Source organism: Phaenicophaeus curvirostris, chromosome 16 (assembly GCF_032191515.1).
Source record: "Phaenicophaeus curvirostris isolate KB17595 chromosome 16, BPBGC_Pcur_1.0, whole genome shotgun sequence".
NCBI classification, from domain to species: Eukaryota; Metazoa; Chordata; class Aves; order Cuculiformes; family Cuculidae; genus Phaenicophaeus; species Phaenicophaeus curvirostris.
This window is the reverse complement of record NC_091407.1, coordinates 14374198-14397675: the sequence shown is the minus strand read 5'-3', so window position 1 is coordinate 14397675 and position 23478 is coordinate 14374198. Positions and strand designations below refer to the sequence as shown.

The 23478-nt window shown below is 50.5% G+C and overlaps 1 protein-coding gene across 1 annotated transcript; it reads left to right on the top strand.

Annotated features, from left to right (window-relative positions):
* Positions 1-667: 667 nt before the first annotated feature.
* On the top strand, positions 668-22739 carry FAM234A (family with sequence similarity 234 member A). Its single transcript, XM_069870164.1, has 12 exons — positions 668-696; positions 7241-7549; positions 8936-9055; positions 9253-9441; positions 13229-13359; positions 15698-15827; positions 16268-16406; positions 16687-16827; positions 17829-17907; positions 18332-18484; positions 19764-19866; positions 19998-22739. The coding sequence occupies exons 2-12, from the start codon at positions 7285-7287 to the stop codon at positions 20207-20209; spliced, it is 1662 nt and encodes a 553-aa protein (XP_069726265.1). The 5' UTR covers positions 668-696; positions 7241-7284; the 3' UTR covers positions 20210-22739.
* Positions 22740-23478: the final 739 nt, after the last annotated feature.

Below are 23478 nucleotides of genomic sequence, written 5' to 3'. Positions count from 1 at the left end.
CTGTCCCTCCGGGGCCCGAGGCACCAGCTGTGTCCCAGCACCAGTGACAGGAATTTGCATATTTTAACTCGCTTATTTGTGACTAGGTTTATTTCCCGCGAGGGGAGGACGGCCACAGCCCCAGACCCCCAGGATCCGTATTCTGTGGGAATCGTGTGAGTAACGCACTCTCCGCCGGCGGGGCCTGAGCCTCACCGAGCTCTCGTTAGCTCGTTAGCTCGCCGGGGCGAGCGTCTTTAATTACAGACGGCTCCATCCCGACGTTTTCCAGGCGGTGAAAGCGGGAGGGAGCCTGCCCCGCTGTTCCAAAGCCGCCTGTGCGGCGTGCGGGTCCCTCCAGGCTCCGATAAAGCCGGTTCGGGGTTGGGTCCGTCGCGGCGCCCCCTCGCTGTTCGTCCTTAGTGCATGCGGTCCCGTTCCCCGTCCGGTTCGAGCCGGATTCCCGCGGTTTCACGTTGTTTCTGTAACCCCCGCGCGGGTGCGGGGGGCGCGGGGCGGCGCCCGTACGTGACTGTGCTGTTCTCTCGCGGTCTGAGTGCATTAAAGATCTGTGTTTGTGGCTCCCAGCGCTGCCCGGGCTCGTTCTTCGCCGCCATCGCCGCCGCCTCCCGCGCTGCGCGGGCCGGAAGCGGGCGCTGCGCCCTGACGTCACTTCCGGCGAGCGCCGGGGGGATGGAGGCGGAAGTGGCGGCGGCGGTGAGTGCGGAGCGGAGTGGGGATGGGGCCCGGAGAGCCGGGAGGCGAGGGGCGGGGAGGAGAGGGGATGGGGATGGGGCCCCGGGAGAACCGGGATGGGATTGGGATGGGATGGGGACCCAAGAGAGCCGGGATGGGGATGGGGACCTTGGGGTAGCGGGGCAGGAACGGAATGGGGCCGCGGGAGAGCAGCAGGAGGAATGGGATGGGGGCCCTGGGAGAGCAGGAGCAGGAATGGGATGGGGGCCTCGGGAGAGCAGGAGCAGGCATGGGATGAGGGCCCCGGGAGAGCAGGAGCAGGAATGGGATGGGGGCCCCGGGAGAGCAGGAGCAAGAATGGGATGGGGCCTCGGGAGAGTCGGGATGGGATTGGGATAGGAGCCCAGGAGAGTGGCGGGGAGGAATGGGATGAGGACTCAGGACAACGGGGATGGGGTCTCGGGAGAGCAGCGGGCAGGAATGGGATGGGAACCCAGGAGTGCGGAGGGCAAATGGGGCTGGATTAGATGTGGCCCCAGCAGGGCAGTGGGCAGGGTGAGCGGCAAGGCCAGCTACCAGCGTGTCCCAGTCCCAGTGCATGTCTGGGTTGTTTCTCGGGCTGGTGCGCAGCACTAGTCGAACGTGAAACTCCTGGCCCTGGCATCAGGGGTCTTGTTGCCCACCCTTGGCTGCTTGAGAAGTTGCCCCAAACCATCTCCAGATGCCTGGGAGAGACTGCGATCCCTTTTGGCAAAGCCTGGGGCTCTGCTGAGGTGGCTCAGTGCTTTCATCCTCACTTTGACCTGATCTCATTTATCCTGTGGGGCTGACAGGTGCGTGGGAGCACTGGGAGAAGCGTACACGGTGCTTGCCAGCACCAGTCTGTGTTTCAGTCAAAGGGAAATTTCCAAACGTCTCGCCTCTGCAGAGACCAGCAGCCAGCGTGCAGCACTGCTCCCGGAGAGGTCTTGCACTCTCATTCCTCGCCCCCTCAGCCGGCCGCAGGGCTGGTCTGTGGGCATTGATGAGAGTGTTCCTTGCAGAAAAGAAAAAAAAAAAACCCAAAACCCCCACTTTAATGTGCTAAATTCCAACCTCATTTCTACCCCTTGTTTGGTTTTGGAAAACAAAAACTTGCTGGGAGTCGCAGGCCTCAGGCTGAGGGGCAGTTTTAGTAGTTCTACATTAAATCATAGAATCATAGAATGGTTTGGGTTGGATGGGACCTCAAAGCCCATCCAGTTCCACCCCCCAACCATGGGCAGGGGCGCTTGCTCAAAGCCCCCTCCAGCCTGGCTTTGAACACCTCCAGGGATGGAACAGCCACGACAGCTCTAGGCAGCCTGGGCCAGGGCCTCCCCACCCTCACGGGAAAACATTTCTTCCTCTTATCTAAATCTCCCTTCTTTCAGCTTAATACTCTTCCCCCTTGTCCTGTCCCTGTGCTCCCTGGTAAAGAGCCCCTCCCCAGCTTCCCTGGAGCCCTGATTTTACTGGAAGCTGCTCTAAGGTCTCCCCAGAGCCTTCTCATCTCCAGGCTGAACAAGCCCATGACCGCAGCCTGTTCTAAAGGGTTGAGATCTCTCCAAAGACTCTGTTGTGTTACATGTCTGATGGTGTGGAGAAGCTGTTGTGCTTCTGCTGCGAGCAGGGTGCCGCACGGATGAGGTGGGGATGTCTCTGACACGAGAGGTTCAGCAGCTCGCTGACTGCTACTGACACAAGGGATCCATGGCACCTGGTGTGGGTGAGCAGCTCAGATCCAACCAGACCGAGGACTGGGATGACCCGTGGCACGTGTTTCTGCTGCTCGGTTGTTATTACTGGCCTAACCTATAATCAGTTCTACGCAGCTTTAATGCTTCTCTTCATCAAAGAGTTGTACTCTTCCCAGCGCTCTCTTGGAAAAGTACTGGATCATGTTTTGCTTGTCGCTAAACCAATCAAATTTCTCTACTTGAACCCCAACTGCAGCGAAAACTGCCTTGAAAAGGAGTACTTGATACTTTTCTCTGATAGATGACAATGTATCACATGCGAAGGTGACATTTGGTTGTGCTCCGGAGGAATTTCTGATTCACTTGCTGTCAATGCCCTGTGGCACGTGTTGTGTCTGCACCCGAGGGTTAAGTGGCATTTCAGAAGCAGCTGGTGCTTTGAAGAGACCTGGGTTAACAGGGACAGAATAGCAGAAGCGAGGGGAGGGGAGGGACAGCTGTAGCAGCAGGACGTGGGTGTTTCACTGAGCTGGGTGCCTGCCTTGTCTTTGGTGGGGTCTGGGTTTACAAATCGTGCCCTTACAAAAGCCGTAAGGATGCGACCAGGAGCAGAGGGACGCCAACCTTGGAAGGGAATAATTTCCTGGTTGTCCCCGCCAGCCCACGGCTGTGACTTAATATTGAGAAAGAGTTAGGAGCTGCAGGTCATCCAGCAAAACTGTAAGCTGGTGTGCGCAGGGCAGTCTGAGTGTATTCGGAAAGGAAAATCTCCTCATGTGAGGGGAAATCTTACACTGTATTTCCTTGTGGCTGGATCCTGAGGCAGTGGGACTGCAGAAAAGGGGGAAAATGAACAACTATGTCTTGATGTTGCAGCAGGTGACTGCCCAGTGGGTTCGCCGCAGCGCAGTGTGTGGGATCAGAACTGAACAGTCTGCTTTTGAGGGACGGTGGGAAGGGAACGCTGCATCCTGCTCAGAGCAGAGGGGAGGAAACCTGTGAGGTGTTTAAAACAAAACAAAACAATAAAGAAAGCCGAAACAAAGCACCCAAAAACTGTATCTGAGTTCCTAACATAGCCAGTCAGAGTCTGATTTCATCATTCTGTGGAAGATATAAACACTTTGAACATGAGACCTGAGTTATGATCTATCGCTAGGAATTTTCCAGGAACAAGCGGTGCCTGGTGTGACTGCAAATGCTGTGGTTTGGTGTTTTATGGTCGGAAAATGAGCTAAACCTTCCATTGCACCCGTACTTCAGTGGTTTCTGTCACCAGTTGCTCTGTGCTCACCAGGCAGTTCTAGCTGATGGGTAATGATAGTTTGTCTCTTGGCTTTAGCTGTGGCTTGGCTCTCGCCCCTTGCTGCACGAGTTTCACTGGTTTGATTCACACCAGGTCTGTAAATTTGCGCTGTTGCTTAGGGAGAAGAGCAGAGTCAGTGCCCTGTGAAGGTGAGTAAAGCTGAGAACTGTGTGCTTGTCCTGAACGCTTTTGCTGTGGGACAGGAGAGGGCATTGGTTCCTCCTTGGCTTTGATCAGGGGTTGCTCCTAGCTTGTCCCACTGCTGGGGGCAAGGAGCCTTTAAAGCTTGGGGAGTGAGGGAAGCGTGTACCAGCAATGAAGTCTTAGGAGATGCAGATCCTGGCTGTGCTGCAGCGCGCCTGGGGCTGTGTGGGTTCAGTTTGGGTCTGTCCCATGCAGTCTTTCTAATTATTTCCTTTTCTCTGAAGTGTTTTTCCCACACCTTCTCCCAGTGAGGCCTCCCATCTCCAAGCAGAGCCGGTTTAAGCTGCAGGATCTAGCACATGCAGCTGCTTTAATAATGCAGCGGCACAGGATCCTGTCGCTGCCTGTTCTCTTGTGAGGTGCCTGGATGCATCAAACTTCCTGGTGAGTTATATTGCGTCCTCTACCAGCAGGAGACAAAATGCCGGCTGCTAGAGGACAGTAAAGTCATCTGAAATGCACTCTATCATTTTCTGCTTGTCTTCAATTAAACTGATTACCAGGGTTCTTTGTCGTTCTGCGCTCAGACCGTTTCACACGCTGCCAGCACCTACCCTGACGACTGCGGACGCTGGGATTTCCCGCATTGTTTGAGGCTCTGCCCCCGACCGCTGCGCTGGTTGTTCTGGCACTGCCTCTGCTCTGGCAGGGGCGCAAAGGGCATTATTCAAATGCTGAAAGAAAAGAGAAAGAATTGCTTGAAAGGCGTTGAGAGCTCTTTGTAATGGGTGGCTCTCAGGGTCATTGCTGCAAAAGAAGGGGAATTGCTGGGGCTGTCCGGATAATTGCCACTTTTTTTATTCTCATCCAAGTCTGGATGATGACGGTGTGATTTGTAGTGAGTCATAAAAATAAGCCTTCCACACAGCGTTAAGATGGTGTCCCTTTTGGACTAAGTCTGGGTTTGGATTTCATCTTCTCAGCAAGTCTTGCTGTGCCCTGGAGGTTTCTCTGCTGGGGAGGCAGGTGGGGTTGTGCTGGAGCCCTCTAGCAGCCTAGGTCGTGGGCACTGGCTCGCACAGCGTTCAAGAAGACCTACCTCTCCCTGCTGCTGGAGCTGGGCACGTCAGAGCTGCACGGACCATCTGCCTCATCGCAAGGGAGGTCATGTCACCCATTGCTGCCACCGTCCCCCATCACCGCAGCAGGGCTTGCTCCGCTCTGGCAAATCATTTGCTCGGGCGGTGCCTGGAGCCGTGTACCTTGAACCTGTTTGAGGGCAGGCGCTGAGCCAGCTCCAGTAACGGAAAGACACACAGCTCGCCAGCATGATGGCCAGGTCAGGGGAGGGCTGAATGCTCAACTTTGGTTTTTTTATCCCTTTCCATTTGGAGCCTTCCTGTCCTTGTCAGGTTGTTCTGGAAACAGCCGGCCTGCTGAAGTGTCTCTGGTGTTGGTGGGAGACTGATGTGAAGGGCAGATGAGGTCTTCAGAGCATGGTTTTTGGAATAATATATGACTCTCCACCTAAAAGGAAGTAGTAGAGGGGAGGGAGCTGGCCTCTTCTCCCAAGTGACAGGGGACAGGACGAGAGGGAATGGCCTCAAGCTCTGCCAGGGGAGGTTTAGGCTGGACATTAGGAAAAAATTTTTCACGGAAAGGGTCCTTGGGCACTGGCAGAGGCTGCCCAGGGAGGGGGTTGAGTCACCTTCCCTGGCGGTGTTTAAGGGACGGATGGATGAGATGCTGAGGGACATGGTTTAGTGAATGATGGGAATGGTTGGACTAGATAATCCGATGTGTCTCTTGCAACCTGGTGATTCTATGATTCCTGTGTTATTGATTTAATTGTGTTTGCATGGTATTGTGTAGCTTAAATTAATTGTCTGGAGCAAGATCTTACACTCAATGTACTGGTGCAGAGTAAATGCACTGGAGAAGGAGCTTCCTAACTCCAGACTTGTGAGTCCAGCAAGTGCTGAGGTTTGCTAGGAGGTGGGCAGCAGCATGCTAGGCTGTTTCCTCAGCTCCCGCCTTGCTATCATTCCCTTCCCTTGTGATTTGTACCCAGAAGGGATGTCTGCAGCTCTTCCCTGTGGTGGGACAGGGATAGCCCTGAGCTGGTGAGGCCTCCAGCTATGCCACTACTGCCTGAAGGAGCCTGGCCTCCAAAGGGTGACTCTGATCTTGTGTTTCTTCCAACCTGGAAATTAACTTGGCTGTGAAACGTGAGATGCAACAATGAAACGTGAGATGTAACGCACCCCGTTGTTCTTGGAGTTGAAAGCCTTAGCCCACTGCATTGTGTGCCAGTGCTGAGTTGAAGCTATTTTCTGCTGGGGAAGTAAATTGCTCCAGTGGACAATCCAGGCACGTGACTGCTGGGGCACGGTCATGGAAAATTGGCTCAGCTGTCATGTTTATTTGCTCTGATATAACTTTTTATGACACTGTCATGCAGCTTTTTCCAAGGCTACTGGAATGTGTTATTCTTTATTTCTTCCTTTCCACTGTTTTTTTTAAAGAAGCACTATCAGAGGGGCTGTATGAAACGTTGGTGTTTGTTGTGTTGGTAATGAGTTGCAGCCTTCTGCAACCCACTAGGGCTTTTTTCCCCCCTTTTTATAACAATTTAACATGTAACCCCTCTGCTATTGTAGCTGTAGCTCAAGATTATGATTTATAGCAGCAGAAACTTAAAATAGCAGTTGTTAGTTCTTCTTCCATCCTGATGAAATCAAATTTGCCTGGTTTTACTCTCAACTCCTGCCTTCTTTTTCCTCTGGGGAGGGCAGTAATCACCCTCTTGCCTTCTGCAGGGCTGGGTTGCCCAACTTCTCAAGTGCTTTCTCATCTGAGGTGGTGTTGAATAGCTTTGGTTTGTTCCTATACAGAATATGCTGGTGTTCGTTTCTCTTTTTGCTCTCCTGGGGAAGCTCAGGTGCTCATTACAGTAGGGAGCAGCCTTATGTTGGGATGTAAAGGTCACGAGTGTTTCCTTTCACCTCTCCAGCCGGGAGTAGGACTGACGTAGGTGGGAGGTGGCAAGAAGCCCTTGCAGCAGAAAGAAGCATTTGGTGTATTTTGCTCAGGGGAGCCCTACAGACCGGTCAGTCCATTCGGTGTAGAGGCTGTAGCCTTCTTTGTCCAGTTCTAGCAGAGCTGATTTCCTCCTCTGAAGGAATAGTGCTATTCCTGTATCCCATGGTCTCTCCCTGTTGCTCTGTGTGGGAGACCTTTGGTACCAGCAGCGCCTTGTATCTGGCACTGCGACAACACACCGATTTGCTCACCTCCCGTTAAATGTTTCTCGCATGAATATTAGGTAGTAACAGACTATTCTGTCATTTTTAATGTACTCCAAACTCTGTTTTAACTGCTCTTTCCTTTGCTGCAGGTGAAGGGGGAGAAGGCTGTCTGAATACTGAGGAATGAGCTGCGATGGATAGCAAAGACTCAGAAGCTGAGATCCATCCTCTGAAGACTGAGGATGTAAAAGCTCAAGAGAACCATGAAAACTCTGTGGAGAGAAGAATTATCAGCAAGCAGTCATCACGACTGTCTCGGCTGTCCCGGTGGCGCACTGCCGCCTTCTTCATCTCGTTATTTCTGTGTCTGATAATTGTCTTTGCTTTCTCGTTCATCATTCCTTGCCCAGAGAGGCCAGTTTCAGAAAGAACATGGTTCCGAGACTACGAAAACGCAGGTGAGCTTGCTGTAGCAGGATAAATACTTATCAACAGTCTTTTTCTTTTACGTGCTACTAATTGGGATTGTGGAGCTCTACCTAAGTGCGATCTGGAGCCAGGTCTGCAGGGATGCTGCCTTTGGGAGCGAGAGCTGTGAATACCTGACCTGGATAAGCAGTGGCCCGTCATAATTGGAGTGGCCTTCCAGGAGGTGTTTATGGGATCTAAGTGAGAAATTAGATGCTGCTCTGAAGCACTAACAAGGTAGCAGGCTGGCCTCGATTAGGGAAAAAAAAATGGGGAAGGGTATCTGGGAATAAATCTTTGTTGAAGTTTGGGCTGTGAAATGTTCCCTTGAAGTTTGAGCTGAGGTGTGGGGACAATTGAGTGTTCTCTCTCTGTCAGTATGACTTTCTAACTGTTCTTTGTGGCCAACAGGAAAGGGAGAAGAGGAGTCACGTCTTGTTTCTTTCATAAATTGTAGAAATTTATAGTTGCTTTAGTTTGCTCTTTAGAATCATAGAGTAGTTTGGGTTGGGAGGGACCTGAAAGCCCATCCAGTTCCACCCACTGCCATGGGCAGGGACACCTCCCACTGGATCAGGGGCTCAGAGCCCCATCCAACCTGGCCTTGAACACCTCCAGGGGTGGGGCAGCCACGACTTCCCTGGGCAACCTGTGCCAGGGCCTCCCCACAGTCATAGTGAAGAAATTCTTCCTTATGTCTAGTCTAAATCTGCCCCTCTCCGGCTTATACCCATTGCCCCTTGTCCTATCACTACAAGCCTTTGTGAACAGTCCCTCTCCAGTTTCCTTGTAGCCCCTTCAGGTACTGGAAGGTTTAGCCTGGTTCCTGCTCCCTGGTGGCTCAGATTTGCTTCTCAGAGCTGTTTTTTAATCTCATGCAGTGGGCGTGTGCTGGTTATGCTATAAATGCAGAGACAGTGCCCACTGACAAGAACTGAGCTTTTTGTGCTAATGCAGAAATCCCAAGTTCTATTGCTCTGGGCTGAAGAGGCTGCTTTTAGCTGAGAGTGAGAAAGATGGAAGGTCTGGGGCTGGGTTTCATGGGATTTGTTTGGATTTTTTTTATATTTTGGGAACAGCAACCCCACACCAAGTCCAAAGTTTTACTTTGCTCAACATAATTCAAATTCTGGTTGCTCTGCTTTAAAAAACGACAAATCCTCTAGGGAACAGCAAAATTAGAAAATCCTTTGGCACTAACTTCCAGTCCTTGGTACTAATGGAGTTTTTTAATACAAAAGCCAGTTTGTCCTGATGTCGCACTGTCAGAGATGGAAGCAGCGAGTAGGTCTCTAGGAATTTGTGCTTTGCTGTGGCTCGCTCTGCCACTGGTTGAGGCAGCCTCACCAGAGCCTGCCTCGTGGTCTCTTTTACAGTGGCCTACCAGTTCCTCGCTATAGAAGATGCGAACGAAGACAAAGTGCAAGATGTTATCTTCGCTTTCAAGGCTAGCAACAGCAGCAGCAGCAGCTTCAACAGATCCTGCTTGGATGAAGGTAGCTGATTCAGAAAACCTTGTAGTGAAAGGGCTGTCATTTCTCTTTTAGTTGTAATTGGGGAGGCTGCTAGGGGTCTGGGGGAGCAAACGAGGCTAGCTGGGTGGGGAAAGGAGCTGGGTGTCCCAGCTCTTGGGTGGTGCAGAGCAGCAAAGGGACCAGCTACCATTGCTCCCTCTGACATCTCTTCTTTTCAGGTCTGCCATCCCTGTGTGCCTTCATTGTTGCTGTATCTGGCACGAACGGTGGAGTGCTGTGGGAGAGCCCCGCTGCCGAGGAAATTGAGTGGATGGAATGTGGCATCAAGCAGCTCGGAGGGGCCGACACACCGGGCTGCCTGCTGGTGGGGAAGCCGGCATCTCTTACGGCAGTTGACCTGCGGAGAGGTGAGCGAGGAGCAGAGCACTGCTGCCGTGGTGCTGCTGGCTTTCCTCACCTGACAACCTTCACACAGGCTGGGGATGTCAGCGTGACATGACTTGCTGGTACACAAACAATGGGTGCAGGGTATTTATTCTCCTAAAAACCTTGCCAGAGCCATACGCTGGGCTATTGAGAAGTGCCTGTTCTCTCAGCTTTTCTGTTCCAAAGGCTGAACTCTGTTGTGGTTTGTGCCAGCTGCTGTATTATAAGAACAGCTTCTCAACAGCTTTTGGAACCAGAGAAGCGGTCACTAGCTGTGAATGCTACTTTATACTCTGAGGGGTTGCACATGAACCCGCAATGTTTCTCAGTTGTTTGATATGAGTGCTTGTAGTGGCAAGAGGAGTGGGTGGGGGATAGGGATTTATGACTTTAAAGTCATCAAGGAGAGCACTTAGGATAAGCACTCACCAATTTTAGTCGTCCAGGATTTTGCCTGGTTCCTCTGGAAAGCCCCCTTTAATTTCTGAACTGATAGATGGAGAAATTCATCATCATCTTGCCTAATGCAGGTGAGGGTAAAGAGCACCTGTACTTCTCTAGGAAGAGGGTAGTTACCATCTATCTATTGCACCTTGAACCTTCCTTGCTGATGAAAAATGGAAATATATTTCCACTGTGTCAAAGGTTCTCCGTTGGAAACATGCCTAGGATCTCGTTCTCTGTGTCTGGTATTGAGCCCCTCACACCCTATTTTCTGAGAATTGGGAGGGAGAAATAGCAAGAGATGTAGCTCTAAGAAATGTGAGGAAAATCTAGTGTAGCTTTTAATTTCCAGTGTAGATGGAAGTGTGGTACAGAGCTAGACAGCTTCTGTACTAGCTGAGGTCTCTTAGCCCTGTTTCCCTCACCAGCAGGCTGTAGCGTAGCTTATTTATAGACTATTAATGAAGTCGTTGCTCTTAACTCAAAGTGCAGAGAGGTGAGTGCTGAGCCAAAGGCACGTAACTTAAGACAGCCATAAAGAAATAGCACAAGTGTGGAGAGAAGGAACCAGGCTGAGCCACAGGTTACAGTAACAATACAGTAAGAAAACCTTCTGTAGTTAAATTAAAAGCAAAAGATGAAAATCCCTTCAGATGGAAAAATGAATAGCCCAGAAGTTGACGTATTTGATACCTCTGTGCGATTAAGTAGGTTAAAAGGGGTTTCTTAGTGTGGTTGAGTTTTACTAGGGGTTAGGAGGGCAGAGCAGAATAAAATGTATTTAAATAGGCTAAATGTATTTAAAGTTGCAAAGTCTGACTTACATCACATTGTGCTAAAAGCGGTAGTCAGAACAATCTCTAGCTGTTAATGATTCATCGTTGTGGAGGATTGATGAGATTCCAGGGCTTTCAGGCTGCCCAGCCTCTGTGGTAGGAAGATTGGAGGAGTGGTAGGCAGATTATCATCTGAAAGTGTCTGGTGTGCTTTTGATCTTTAAATGTCAATAAAGTTAGTGCTTCTCCATCAATTTGAGTTGCGTTAAATCTTGCTTTCTTCATTGCCAGAATAAGTAACCTGAGCAGAGAAGGAGTAGGGTTGGATGCTTCTGTTTGTGTGGGACATCTGACATTCCTGCACGTTTATCTGACAAGAAAACTGGGACACAGGAGCTTAAGATTAGCTCTCCCAGGTCAAAGCAAAAGTCTGTGTAGCTGCGTATTCCATCTCTGCCAGGGCCAGAAGCAGAGTTTCGAGGAAGAGGGCAGGAGTAAGTGTTTTGTTACACCTTCGCTCTTCATCTTATCCCTCAGCAGTATGCATTGTGAGTCCTGTGAGCAGTTCTGGTCTCCTAAAGGACATGGCAGAACGGGACCTCAACAATCAGATGTATAAAATTGCTTCTGTGCAAGAAATCACTAAATAAAGGAGAACTCTAGCCTGGGGAATATGAGTCAGGGAGAAACAAATCTATACAATTATGAGTGATAAAGAGAAGAACAGAGGATTGTGATTTCCTGATGTGGTTCTTCATCGCTCCATCGTTCTTTTATCAAATGATAGGTTCAGAAAAGCCAAATGGGGATACTTCTTCACATCTACCAAACAGTGGATGCCAGGAGCTTGTGAGTGTTTAGTAAAGAAGTGGGCAAGGGCGTGGGAGAGGGGTCTGGCACTGCTCGGTAGAAGAGACCCACCTTTAGCTCCGATAGCTTGTGAGGTGTAGACTGGGAGCCATCCTGCTTTGTGTCTTCTGTGGCTGCTTGAAGCGAGGGCTGAGCTCAGTCATATAAGTCCTAATTTTATTGTTACTTCTGAACCAAAAAAAAAACCCCTCCTTTCACCCAGAGTTGCTGTGTAGGCACTTGTCTAATTTCCATCTTGGCTTCTGTTGCCGTGTTTCTGTTGTGACCTCAGGCTCTGAGGAAGCACCGTAGCACTCTAGATGTCAGACAGAATAGTCCCATCTCCTGTTGATGGAGCAAGATGGGACTGGATTCACAGTTCACGCTCTTTGGGGATTGTGTTAGATTGTGAAGATTTCTCAGATCCTTTGTGTTGAATCCCTCACTGTTACCTGTTTCTATTAAGTCATACTGCTCTTTTAAGAGAGTAAGATGCTTCTTCCAAAACTATATCCACTGTCTAACCAGCAGGGACTAGAACCTCACGCAGTGAAATGTGAATTTCTTTAGCCTGGTCTTACTGATGTAGCTTTGGACCATGCTGAAGCTAGGATATAGTTATTTAAAACTTAAGTTCCCTCCTTCCTTTGCCTGCTTGTTTTCTTTGGGGGTAAAACTCTTTGCCTTCCCATGATTTCCTAGGGGCACCCTGGTACGTCACATCTGTTGTCATAGTAACAAATCCAACTATTTTTTTCCGTGTTTCAGTAAAAGCTTTGGAGGAACCCTACTGGAAAAACAGCCTGCCTGAAATTATTGCAGGCAGGTCAGGTAGTAATTCCTTGGCCTTCAGTACAACTGACAAAGAACAGATGATTACTTTGCATTCCTGAAATGATAATTGCAGTGTATGATACTCTCTGAAGGGGAGGGTAAGCATTTCCCCTCTGAACATCTAATTAATCACTTAAGTCTTCCTTAAAAAGTAACTCCCTAGTGATCTTCCCCCTTCTCCAAATTCCACTGCAAATTCCACTGGGCAGTGACTGGAAAGTGGCCAACAGCCCTGGGCAGAGTTTGTGGAGCAGAGCCACTCGACTGGCCTGGAGCTGTTGAAGAGAAACCCACCCCACACACTGTTTTAAAAACCAAAGCAGAGCTGCCTCCATTTATAAGCAAGTTTGGGTGCTGTGCGTGTGTTCTTCAAAGGGAACTGAGTTGCACACCAGCACGGAACATCTGCAGAGGCAAGTTGTGGCAAAAGAAGTTTTATCAGGAGAAGCCACAACACTGTGATCAGAATTCAGCTGCTTTATGGTCTTAAAATGCCTGAGCAGATTTAAGTACACAGCACCAAGGTTTTAGATCACAAAGAAGGGTTCTCTGTGGCATCAACATGCTGGAAAGCTTGCTAACCTAAAGCACTTTTTGCCCTGCATGTTGATTCACGCCCAGGATATTTGGGTGCATTTGTGCAGGCAGCTGGAATTCTTTTCCAATATAAGTTGAAATTGTGGATACTGGGACTCATTGAAATGAAATGAAGTACCCCACGATGAGCAGAAATGAGACCAGCTTGTGGTGCTGATGGGCTGTAAGTGGCTGGTTACCGCAGAGTACTTGGAGGAGCAGGAGCGTTAAAAGCCTTTTAACCTAAAGTGCGATTGAGTGAATGTTTCCCAATACCTCTGTCTTCTAGGGGAGGTTCAGTGGAGACAGTCCAGTGACTTTGGAGCTAATTATACTGTGCTGACTCCCGTGTCAGTGATCCCAGATGTGGATAGTGATGGAGTTCAGGACCTGATAATCTTTATTGCTGCAGGAGATAAGGTATGTCACTCTGAAGCTGTGATGAACCCAGTGGCCAGGCCACAGGGCATGCCAGGAATGTTATTTACTTCCATCATGTGGTCTAAGAGGAAGCATCCAGAGGCCTCTGCTCACTATGGGTTTGGGGTAGGTTCTTTCCCACCCTGCAGAGATGCACTCCCAAATCAATGCAAGTGGTTTATGATTTAAAAGAAAAGAAAAAAGCTGGCCAGGAATCCCTCCTCCTTTTCAGCCTGTGCTCCTCTCTGCTTGTGGAGTGAGCTGAGATGAGATGAGCTTGCAGTTTTCTGGGACTTTGCTCAGAGGAGTGGAAGTGAACAAACCCTGACAGATTTGGCTCTTAGATCAAAGCACAGCTGACAGCTAGCGCTTTTGTACCACCGCTGCCCTTTTTTGATAGCTTTCGTCTCTCTGCCTGTGGTCTGCTTCACACGGCGCTCTCCTAGTGTCGCTGCACTGCTTAATTCTAATTGGGCTCGTGCAGTGAGATAGCAGCTTGTTGCGTTATCTGTGTTCCAATATTGCCCTTCCCGTGTCTTGGAGGGGAAAGTCATGTAGCTAAAAGTGTTTTTATACTAATACATCTGCATCCATGATTCAGTGGTACAGCCTCATCTGCATGGGTATCTGTCCTGTTTAAAGCACACGAAATTTAAGGTTCCCTGTGAGTCTGATGGGAGGAGTGGCAGCCCCGTGTCCTCATACCACAGCACTCCTTAAGCAAATAGGGTTTTGCTGTCCACGACGTTGTTGCTAGAGTCATCAGAAATTCTATCCTCTCCTACTCCTACGTTTCTCTTCTGTTTGCTTTCCTCCTTGCTTTTGCTACCCCAGTTATCTCAAGGCTTTTTTGGGTTTTTTTAATCATAGGCAGCCAAAAAAATGTTTGAATGTAGTCTCTGTTCTGCAAGGCTGCCTTTTGATTTGTTTTCCATTTAACCTCTCTAGCTATCTTGGTATGAAATCCCTTCCTCCCTCCGGACTTGGCAAGTGCTCTGTCAACTTAAGTAAAAATATGTTCTTATTTGAGAAATCACACAAAATGTAGGGAACTTGAGTGGAGCTCGGCAGCTTGGGAAAAGCTGTGGGGAAAGAGATTCGGGACTGAAGTAAATTAGTTTTGTTGCTAACAAGGGCTGCAGTTGAACATTATATTATACTGCTGTTTGCTGAAATGGCAGAGCTTTGACCAGTCTGTGGGGAAAGGGGTTTAGACAGCAGCTTTTTTCCTGAGTCTTATTGACCCCTACCTGCTGCAAACTTCACCACAAGTACATCCAGGAAAATATGATGTTTTTCAGGATATGTAGCAGCACATAGAGGTGTTAGGCAGTGCCGTGAGCAAGGTGGTGTGTGTTCTCACTCGCCTTTGGCTGTTCTGTCCCAGGGCAGCGCTGAACCAGTGCTTGCCAGTACAGGTGAGGCTGAGCTGCAAGAGCTGGTATGTGTCTCCTCCCAGTGCGGGAGGCTGGGAGCAGCTGGTGGATGCCTTCCTCTCCCTCTCTAGCTATCCTCTTCATTCTCCCAGCAAACTCTATCCCTTATTCACCTGCCAGACTCTCCAGATTCGCTTTGAGAGCAGCAGATACCCTCCTTTTTCCTAGTCTCTCCCCGTCATGGAAGTGGGAAGGTTTCTTGCCTGACTCAGCATCTCTGGTGGAGACTGTTTCTCTTGGTCTGATGTTTTTTTTTCTCCCTAGAGTGCACTGCTTTCTCCAGACCATGACTATTACCCAGACATTTGAATCTGATCCTGGTTTTAGCCTTTATTCTCCTGGGTGAAGTGTTTTTAGTGGATTCTGTTACCCTGAACAAAGAATATAGAGAAACCTGTCAGCTCTTTTATCCCTTGGACTCGTGTCAGCCTTAGGAGGAGTACATTAGGACACTTAAAATATTTAGCAGAGCTACAATGTGAAGCCAAGTTTCCCTTGAGTCCATTTGCTGCTTTTGTTCCACCTTTAAGTCCTCTCCATCGTTGTCACTGCTCAGTAGGCTCGAATTGACCTCCACTGTCCTCAGCAGTGCTGGGGCTTGCTCTTTGGTGGTCTCAGCCTGCTGGGAGGGTGGTTGGCAGAGGCAGTAAAATCTCAAGGGCAAGTGATTGTGCTGGAAGCAGTTTTCAAACTTGCCAAAGTATTCACAGGAATGGGATCATCTAACTTGTGCCCGCACCTCCAAAACCATGGAGAGACTTTTCAGCCGAGCCTTTGCTGTTTCTGTTCAGCTGCTGTTCAGAACCAGCTGCTCAGAAGCTTTGGAAAGCACTCGAGTTGGAGCAGTAACAGCGCGATACAGCTTTGACCTTTTTTCTTTTTTTAATCCCTTCCCTGCATAGATTAAGACCTTCATCCATTCAGGAAAAAATGGCAAACAGATTGGCTCCCCTGGAAGCCTGAGCATGGATGGGAAAGCTCGCTATATCATGCTGAACCTGGGCTCCTCCCTCTACTTTCTTTTCTATACAGGTACAGTTCTGTTAATGAATTTTGTCTGAAGAAGCGATTATAACTGAAATCAGGAACACTAAACAGTTGTCTGAAAGTGTTTTGCTGTCTTAAAAGCTGTGTCGTGCTTTCACCTAGCAAAAGAGCTATTCAAGGCCAAGAAAAGAGGGGGCTTCTGTTTGAAATGAGGTTTGTTACATATTGTAGTAATTTCGTTTGAAAAATGATGAGAATGTAAGGTTTAAGTAGCCATTTATAGGAAGTGATTACTGTGGAACACTTGGATTATGAACAGATAAGATGTTAAAAGCATTCAAAAGCAGGCTTGAGTCTCAAAATATCACTACAACTCTATGATGCAAGCCCTAAAAATATAGTTGATATGCCAGATCTGGAAAATCAGAGGGTTCAGAGAAAGGGCAGGATAACTTATCTCCCTTATTCTTGCTTTTTCTGAACAGAAAACACTCTCTATGCATATTCCCTGAAAGATCTGTACAGTGCAGCAACTGGGATGGAAATTAAGCTTCCTAGCCTTGAGCAAGATCCTCAGTGGGAGAAGAACATTGACCGCAACACGCACCGCTTCTCCCTCCTCAGGTGTGAGATCGTGTCTTGGTTGCTGGTGGATGGGAGGGTGCCAGCGTTCCTGACAGGATGACCTCATTTGGCTTTGTTCTTTCCTGCCTACATGGCTTTTGGACTAGGAAAAAGTTGGGGTAGGGGCTGGTGTTGATGACCTGGTCAGAGTTTCACAGGATAGGAGGGAAAGCAGCCCAGGGTTTTCTGTTTGCATTCATCCTGCAGTGAAAAAGCCAAAACGTCACAAGAAAACCATATAGAGTCAGGAAAGCATAATAATTTCTCTGTCCTTGTTCAGCTCTGGAGACATTCGTTACCTGGCAAAAATTCCTGGGCGATCACGGGAGAACATCCTGCTTGTAAACTCGGAGATGGCTACGCTGATCAATGCACAAAATCTTCAGACTTTGTGGACCCTCAACGTGTCCCGAGTTTTGAGGTAGAATTTCCGATGTGGTTTGGATGAGGCATTTCCAGGCTTCCAGCAGCATAGAATCATAGAATCTGCTGTGTCCTGGCAGATGCTATTTTTTTTTTTTAAATTCATTTGAAATGTAAGAGCCTGCTCTGTGGTCATAAGCCCAAAGCTTAGATTCTTCGTTCTGTGCCTGCTGTGATGTGGTTATCTGGGGACTGGGCTCAGCGCTAGGGGTGCTGGTCACCAGCTGGCTGAACGTGTGCCCAGTTGGCCAAGGCGGCCACCGGCATCCTGGCTCGGATCAGCCATGGGGTGGCCAGCAGGAGCAGGGCAGGGATCATCCCCCTGCACTCTGCACTAGTGAGGCTGCACCTCAAATCCTGGGTTCAGTTTTGAGGCCTTTACTACAAGAAAGACCTTGAGGAGCTGGAACGCGTCTGGAGAGGGGAACGGAGCTGGGGAAGGGTCTGGAGAACAGGGGATCTGGGAGCAGCTGAGGGACCTGGAGCTGCATGGTGTGGAGAAGAGGAGGCTGAGGGGAGACCTCATTGCTCTCTGCAGCTCCTGGGAAGTAGATTAGAGCAAGGTAGGTGCTGGGCTCTTCTCTCAAGTGACAGCTGATAGGGCGAGAGGAAATGGCCTCAAGTTGTGCCAAGGGAGGTTTAGATTGGATACTAGGAAAAATTTTTTTCCTGAAAGAGTGGTAAAGCCCTGGCAGGGGTTGCCTAGAGCAGCGGTGGAGTCTCCATCCCTGGAGAGTTTCAAAACACGTGTAGATGTGGCACTTCAGGACACGGTTTAGTAGGTACAGTGGGGTTGGACTGACGGTTGGACTGGATGAGCTTTGAAGTCTTTTCCAACCTCAGTGGTTCTGTGATTCTATAGTAGGAGGCTGACCAAACACAGCAGTCAAGTCTCTTATCAGGAATGCTGCTGGGGGACAGAGACTGCTCTGACAGAACAAGCTATGCCCCAGCCATCAGGGTGTGTTCTGATCTGTCCCTTCTCTTTCCCTCCCTTAGTGAGCCGCTGCTGGGTTACTACAGACCTGATGTTCTTGCCATTGTTCTTGAGAGTGAAATTGGACCCAACAGAAAGAAGGTTTGAACGCCCTTTCTTTTAACTTCCTTTTTCTGTGCATATATCGGCCTCAAGCAGGCCTTGAGTCAAGAGCAGCTGATGGGATGTCTTCCCTCTGACTGATTTTAGAAAGCTTTAGGCTGGGGAAAGATCTCTTTAAACAGGTTATTGAAGCCAGCTCAGGCACTTCTAATTCTCTTCTCGGCAAGAGGTTTCAGTGACAAAGCTTTGAACCCCTTGAAATAGCTGCAAAACTTGTGACTTTAATGTGGCCCACCCAGGTCTCACAGCTCTGTGATGCTCAGCTTCAAGTAATTCCTCATCTTCCCGTGTGTCAGATTCTTGTTCCTGTAGACAGCGTGGGGTAGAGACAGCTGACTTGACTTCTCTCTCCTGGCTTGTTAGAGTTCTTTGGTACGAGTTCCCTTTCCTTCTTCCCTGCTAGGTTATGATTGTCGAGAGTGGATCTGGAGCAGTCCAGTGGGACCTGAAGCTGAACTCAAGACCGGAGAGCCCCAGGCCAGCCACTCTTTCTACTGCTGATCACCGGTCCACCTTCCTCATCTGGGGTGACTACCAGGAGCCAGGAAATGAAACGGTGAGTAGTGCTGCTGGATGCTTGCTGTTCTCCAAACTTCAGACTTCTTCAGTCGCTCGTGTCTGTGCCACTAAGTCTGCAGCCTCTTGCTCTGGGTGTAGGGCTGCTGAGCAGTCTGCTCTGCTAGGAGGCAAGTAGATCTCTGCATGTCAACTGGTCTGTACTGAGTCCTCACAGTTCATAGCAGTGTCCCTGCTAGTAGCTGGTAGTGGCACCAAGGTCTTCTGTTGTCTTCAGCCTGGCCATGTAGAGAAAAGGGACTTAGTGGCTTTATAAGGGCCACAAAGATGATCTGAAGGCTGGAGCACCTCCCATATGAGGACAGGCTGAGAGAGCTGGGGTTGTTCAGCCTGGAGATGAGAAGACTCTGGGGATACCTTAGAGCAGCTTCCAGCACTGAAGGGGGCCCCAGGAGGGACTTTTTAGCAAGGCCTGTTGTGACAGGACAAGGAATAATGGTTTTAAACTAAGGGAGAGGAGATTTAGACTGGATATTAGGAGGTCATTTTTACAATGAGGCCGGTGAGGCACTGGTGCAGGTTTCCCAGGGAGGTGATGGAGGGCCCCATCCCTGGAAACATTAGAGGTCAAGTTGGATGGGGCTCTGAGCAACCTGATTTGGTTAAAGATGTCCCTGCTCCTGCAGGGAGTGGGGGTTGGACTGTATGACCTGTAAAGATCCTTTCCAACCCAGAGCATTCTATGATTCTATGATTTATGAATAAAATCTGGATCGCCCTGAGCCCGGCCTTGGTGCTGTACCTTAGGTGAGGTGAGAGGCTGCTGCTGCAGCACGTCTGAAGCTGCTGTTTCTCCCGGAGCCTCCTGCAGCAGTACGGCCCGCTGTGATCGTCCATGGCTGCATGAATATCCTCTGCACCAAGGCAGTCGCTGGCAGCCTGGGTGCAGAGCTCAGCTGCCTAACAGAGCACTCTGGGGCCGTAGCTGGCAGCGTTAGTGACGGCTTGTGTCCTGGAGGATTCCCAAGCACCAGCTGAGCTTCCTGTGCTTTCCTGGCTAACTCCACCAGCCCTAAGGCAAAACCCTTGTCTCCTGCGCATAGCAGACAGGCCTGCTGTTTGCAGGAGGCTTGGGGTGGGGAGGAGAGCACCAAGCTTTAACCAGAATCCCAACACTGGGACTGGTGGCATCAGACAGGCTGAGTTGGGCAAACGTGGGCAAGTGTCTGGGTGTATTCTGTTGAGCGTGGGTGACAGTTGAGCCTGGTGGTGGTGTGGCCTCTGGGATAATGTGTGGGTCCGTGTCCTGTTGATTGCAGAAATCCAGAGTTCCTCTCCAAAAGCTGTACCTTTTCCATCCTTCCTACACTAATGTCCTGTTGGAGCTGCGCAATCACACAGACAAAATAGTTGTGTTCGATGGTAAGTCCTCTCCTTCCAGCCCTGCAGGGAGGAGGTGCAGGAGGACACGGGCCTTCTGGGACCTCCTGGACTCTGTTGAGTCTGAAGATGGGGGCCTTACCCTGGGCTGTTCCCTTTGCTCTGCGTTATAGCCGCACTGTTCGAGCGGAGCCGTCACGCCTGCTACGTGCTGTTGAGGGGTCCTCAACCCAGCGAGGAGCCGGCGTTGGTGTCTCTGATGAAGCGTAAGCTGAAGGAGGATGTTGCTGAGAGCAGGGTGATCTGGCTGAGCCAGGTGGCTGTGGACAGGGAGCAGTACGTCCGGGATCGCCTCTACAGGATGCGATTCCACAGCCGAGTGTGAGCTTGCCAAGGGAGGGGGAGAGGCTGCGTTGGCCCCAGCATCTCCAAGCAGCCTCTCCTCTGCAGCCATGCTCTTAGTAAACCCAGACCACGGATTCAAATGGGAAGCTGCCTTTCTCGATCCGCAAACCAAAGTGTGGCTGGTGGAAGCACCCCCAGCATCTGGGGATGCCCAAGCTGTGGGGGCAGCTGCCAACGAATCTGTCCTCAGAGCTGATGGGACTTCAGTGCTTGGCCACCACTGGAGTGTTGTCAGCTCGGAGAAGAGGGCTTTCCCCTCGATCCTTCTTTGCCCACGGAGCTGTGCTGGCTCAGCTTGTGTCTGGAGGAAAACACGTGCTTGCTGGGGATGCGGGAGTTGATTGTTTCTTGGGCGCTTGCGTGGGAAGTGAAGCTTCGGTGTGCAGTGGACTGTTTCCTTCCTGGCTGAGGGAGAGGCCCATGGATCCAGGTCGATTTGCAGTCATTCTCTCCTGGTTGTGGGCCCCCACTTCAGTAGTTGTGGGGTGTGCGTAGTGATGGAATCCAGCTGTGGCCGATGATGTGGTGAGGTGTCCCCAGGTCAGCAGAGTGCAGGTTAAAGTCTCGTTCTACTTAGAAAATGGCCCTTTCTCCGAAGGACAGCCCCCTGTGCCCCTCTCTGCTGTCACAAGCCTACCTGTGCCTGTCTCTTCTGCTTCTTTTCCAGCCAGGCTGTGCCAGGTGACCCAGACAGGGAGCTGGTCTCCCCACTGATTTATACATCAGTGTTCCTCCCTGTCTCCAATCTGGTTATTGGTGATATGAAAACCACCCCAAGTCTAGGCTGGCTGGTTCGTGATGGCACAGACGCCACCTCTCATGCTGGTTTTGAGGTGCCAGGCGATCTAGGGCATTTTTTAGAGTGGAATTGCAATTTAACCTTGCTTGGGAGCTTGGTTTGTCGCTCTGGGGAGCCCTGTAGCCCAATGGCAATGCCAGCTGCCCTGCAAATATTCACTCAGCTGCTGAGGAGCCTTCTCCAAGCACTGTCCCCTCTGCTGGGAGGTGGGCAGGCTGTAAGACAGGCGTGAACTGCACGGGGAAATAACACAAGCTCACTTTGTAGTGCAGCTCCAGAGAGAACTGTGCTGCCTCCCTGCCCTTGGAGTTGAAGTGGTGCTGAGTGAGGATCCTTGGGCACCGTTGTCTGCCCAGCCTGAGGGCATGGGACAGGTTGCTGTGGGAAGATGATGTCTCTCCCCTGGAGACTTCTGTAGCATGGTGTGTTTGCTCTGCCCTGTTCATGCACAGACTGTAGAAACAGGGTGTGAAGCCTGGAAAAACGGGTTGAATTGGCTGCTCAGTCCTGGAAGCTGCAATCCCCACTGCAGCCCACTGAGACGTGAGTTTTGTAGCTGCTGGGTGTCCCTCTGACTGCTGAGAGGAAGGTGGACAGAAACACACCCCTAAAAAGAATGTCTCTCAAGGTTTGCAGTGCCGGAGGCGCTTTGGCCAGTGCCTCTTCCCTTGCCTAGTCTCACATCGGTACGTGTGTAGAAATACTGTAGGATGAGGAACTTAGGCTGGGTTGTGTATGGTTGGCCAGTGGTTCTTCCCTTGTGGCAACCTGCTGCAGGGCAGCTGCTGGCTCTGGCAGCTGCATTAACCCCTGCCCATGCCACAACTTCAGCTCTCCCGGCCTTGCAGCAAAGTGAGCAGCAGTGTTCTGCCTGGATGCTTACCTCTGGCTTCCAGCTCACCCAGTAGCTGGAAATGGTGGGTTTCCTTCTCTGTTCCTCTCTTTCCAAGCTGTTTCTGAGGGTGTTTGGAGATGTGGAGGGGCTCCCCAGCTACGTCCCCAGGTTTAGGTTGCCTCTTTGCTCAGCGCAGCAAAGACCTGAAGCCCAGCGGCCCCAGCGTTGCAGAGAGCAGGGCTGTGGGGCTGTGCCAGCGCTGCAGAACCAGCTTGCAAGGCCTGGATTCAGCCTGTCCTTCATCTGGCTGGGACAGAGCTGGGAGCCTGGGGGCCATGGGATATGGCCTGTATCCCACTGAAATTCCCCTGGCAGGGAGCAGAGTACCCTGGCTGTATTCTCACCACCATCACAGCGCCTCGGCTCTCTCCCTCCTCTGATCCCTACTCAGACCTGACCTTTCCCTTGGGCACACTGAATGTTCCTTCAGGAGGGCTGGATTTTTGTCTTTTGGGGGCTTTTCTGGCTTTAAGTTGTCCATTAATGTTTCCAGATACTTTGGAAATGCAGATTTCCCTCTGGCAGCTCAATTAAACGCATCAGTGCCAAACCAACACCTTAACAACACAAGTCCTTTTCCCAGCTTACTTCTGTGTGTAATTGGTTTTTTTTTGCAGTATTTAATGAATGACTTTGTGCCTTGATTCAACAACCCAGATGGGTGATGATGGCAGATATCACTGTGTTATGTGTTAGTGTGTTTTTTAACACTAAGACTGTTTGGTTTGGTTCTTTAACTTATTGCAATTTGTGCCCTATAGGACTTGGTCTAAACCGGAATGGTTTCAATAAATCCTCTTTTGCATTGTTTGTAAATGGTGTCCTGCTTTTCTTGTGGCGGTTGAAGTTATGTGAAACACTTGGATTATCTGACAGCCCTTTGTGTGACTTCCCAAAGGTAGAACCCCCTTTTTTCGGGAGGAATCCAGATGTCCTGCTGATGCTTTGATGGCTGAGCTGCCTGCCACCCTGCCCCGCTGCAGGCAGGTGATGGACCCGGAGAAGGGAGGATGCAGAGAGAAGCTGGAGTTAGGTAACCAAGCTGGGCCAGCCCATCCCTGCCCGCCACTGGGGCTCCGTGACCTGGTTTTACACCCTGGATTCCTGCTGCAGTCCATCAGCATGAAAATCTCACTCTGGGGCTTGGATTTGGATCAAGCCGGAGGGAGCTGCATGGCAGGCGATGTCTCCTGGAGCGTGGGACCATCTGTCGCTGCCTGGTGGCTGCCAGCGCCGAGGTCCATCCTGTGACCGAGGCTCCTGCAAGCTCCCCCCGCCTCAGGGCGCCTCTGTCTGCCCCAACGCTGAGCTGAGAAACAGCCCCAGCTCCGTGCCGGGGGTCCCGAGCTCTGCGGCAGGGAAGGACGCTGCCGTCCAGAGCATCCCAAGTGTCCACGCTCTTTGTTGGCCGGCGTGTGAACTGGGATTGCTCTGTGGGTTGGGGATGTCCCCAGCCTGCTCCGCTGTGCACGTGGGGTGGGCTGGGGGCCGAGGCTGAGCGCCGGTGGGTGCCAGCCCCCCTCGCCTTTACGTAACCCCCGCCGTTAATCCCCCA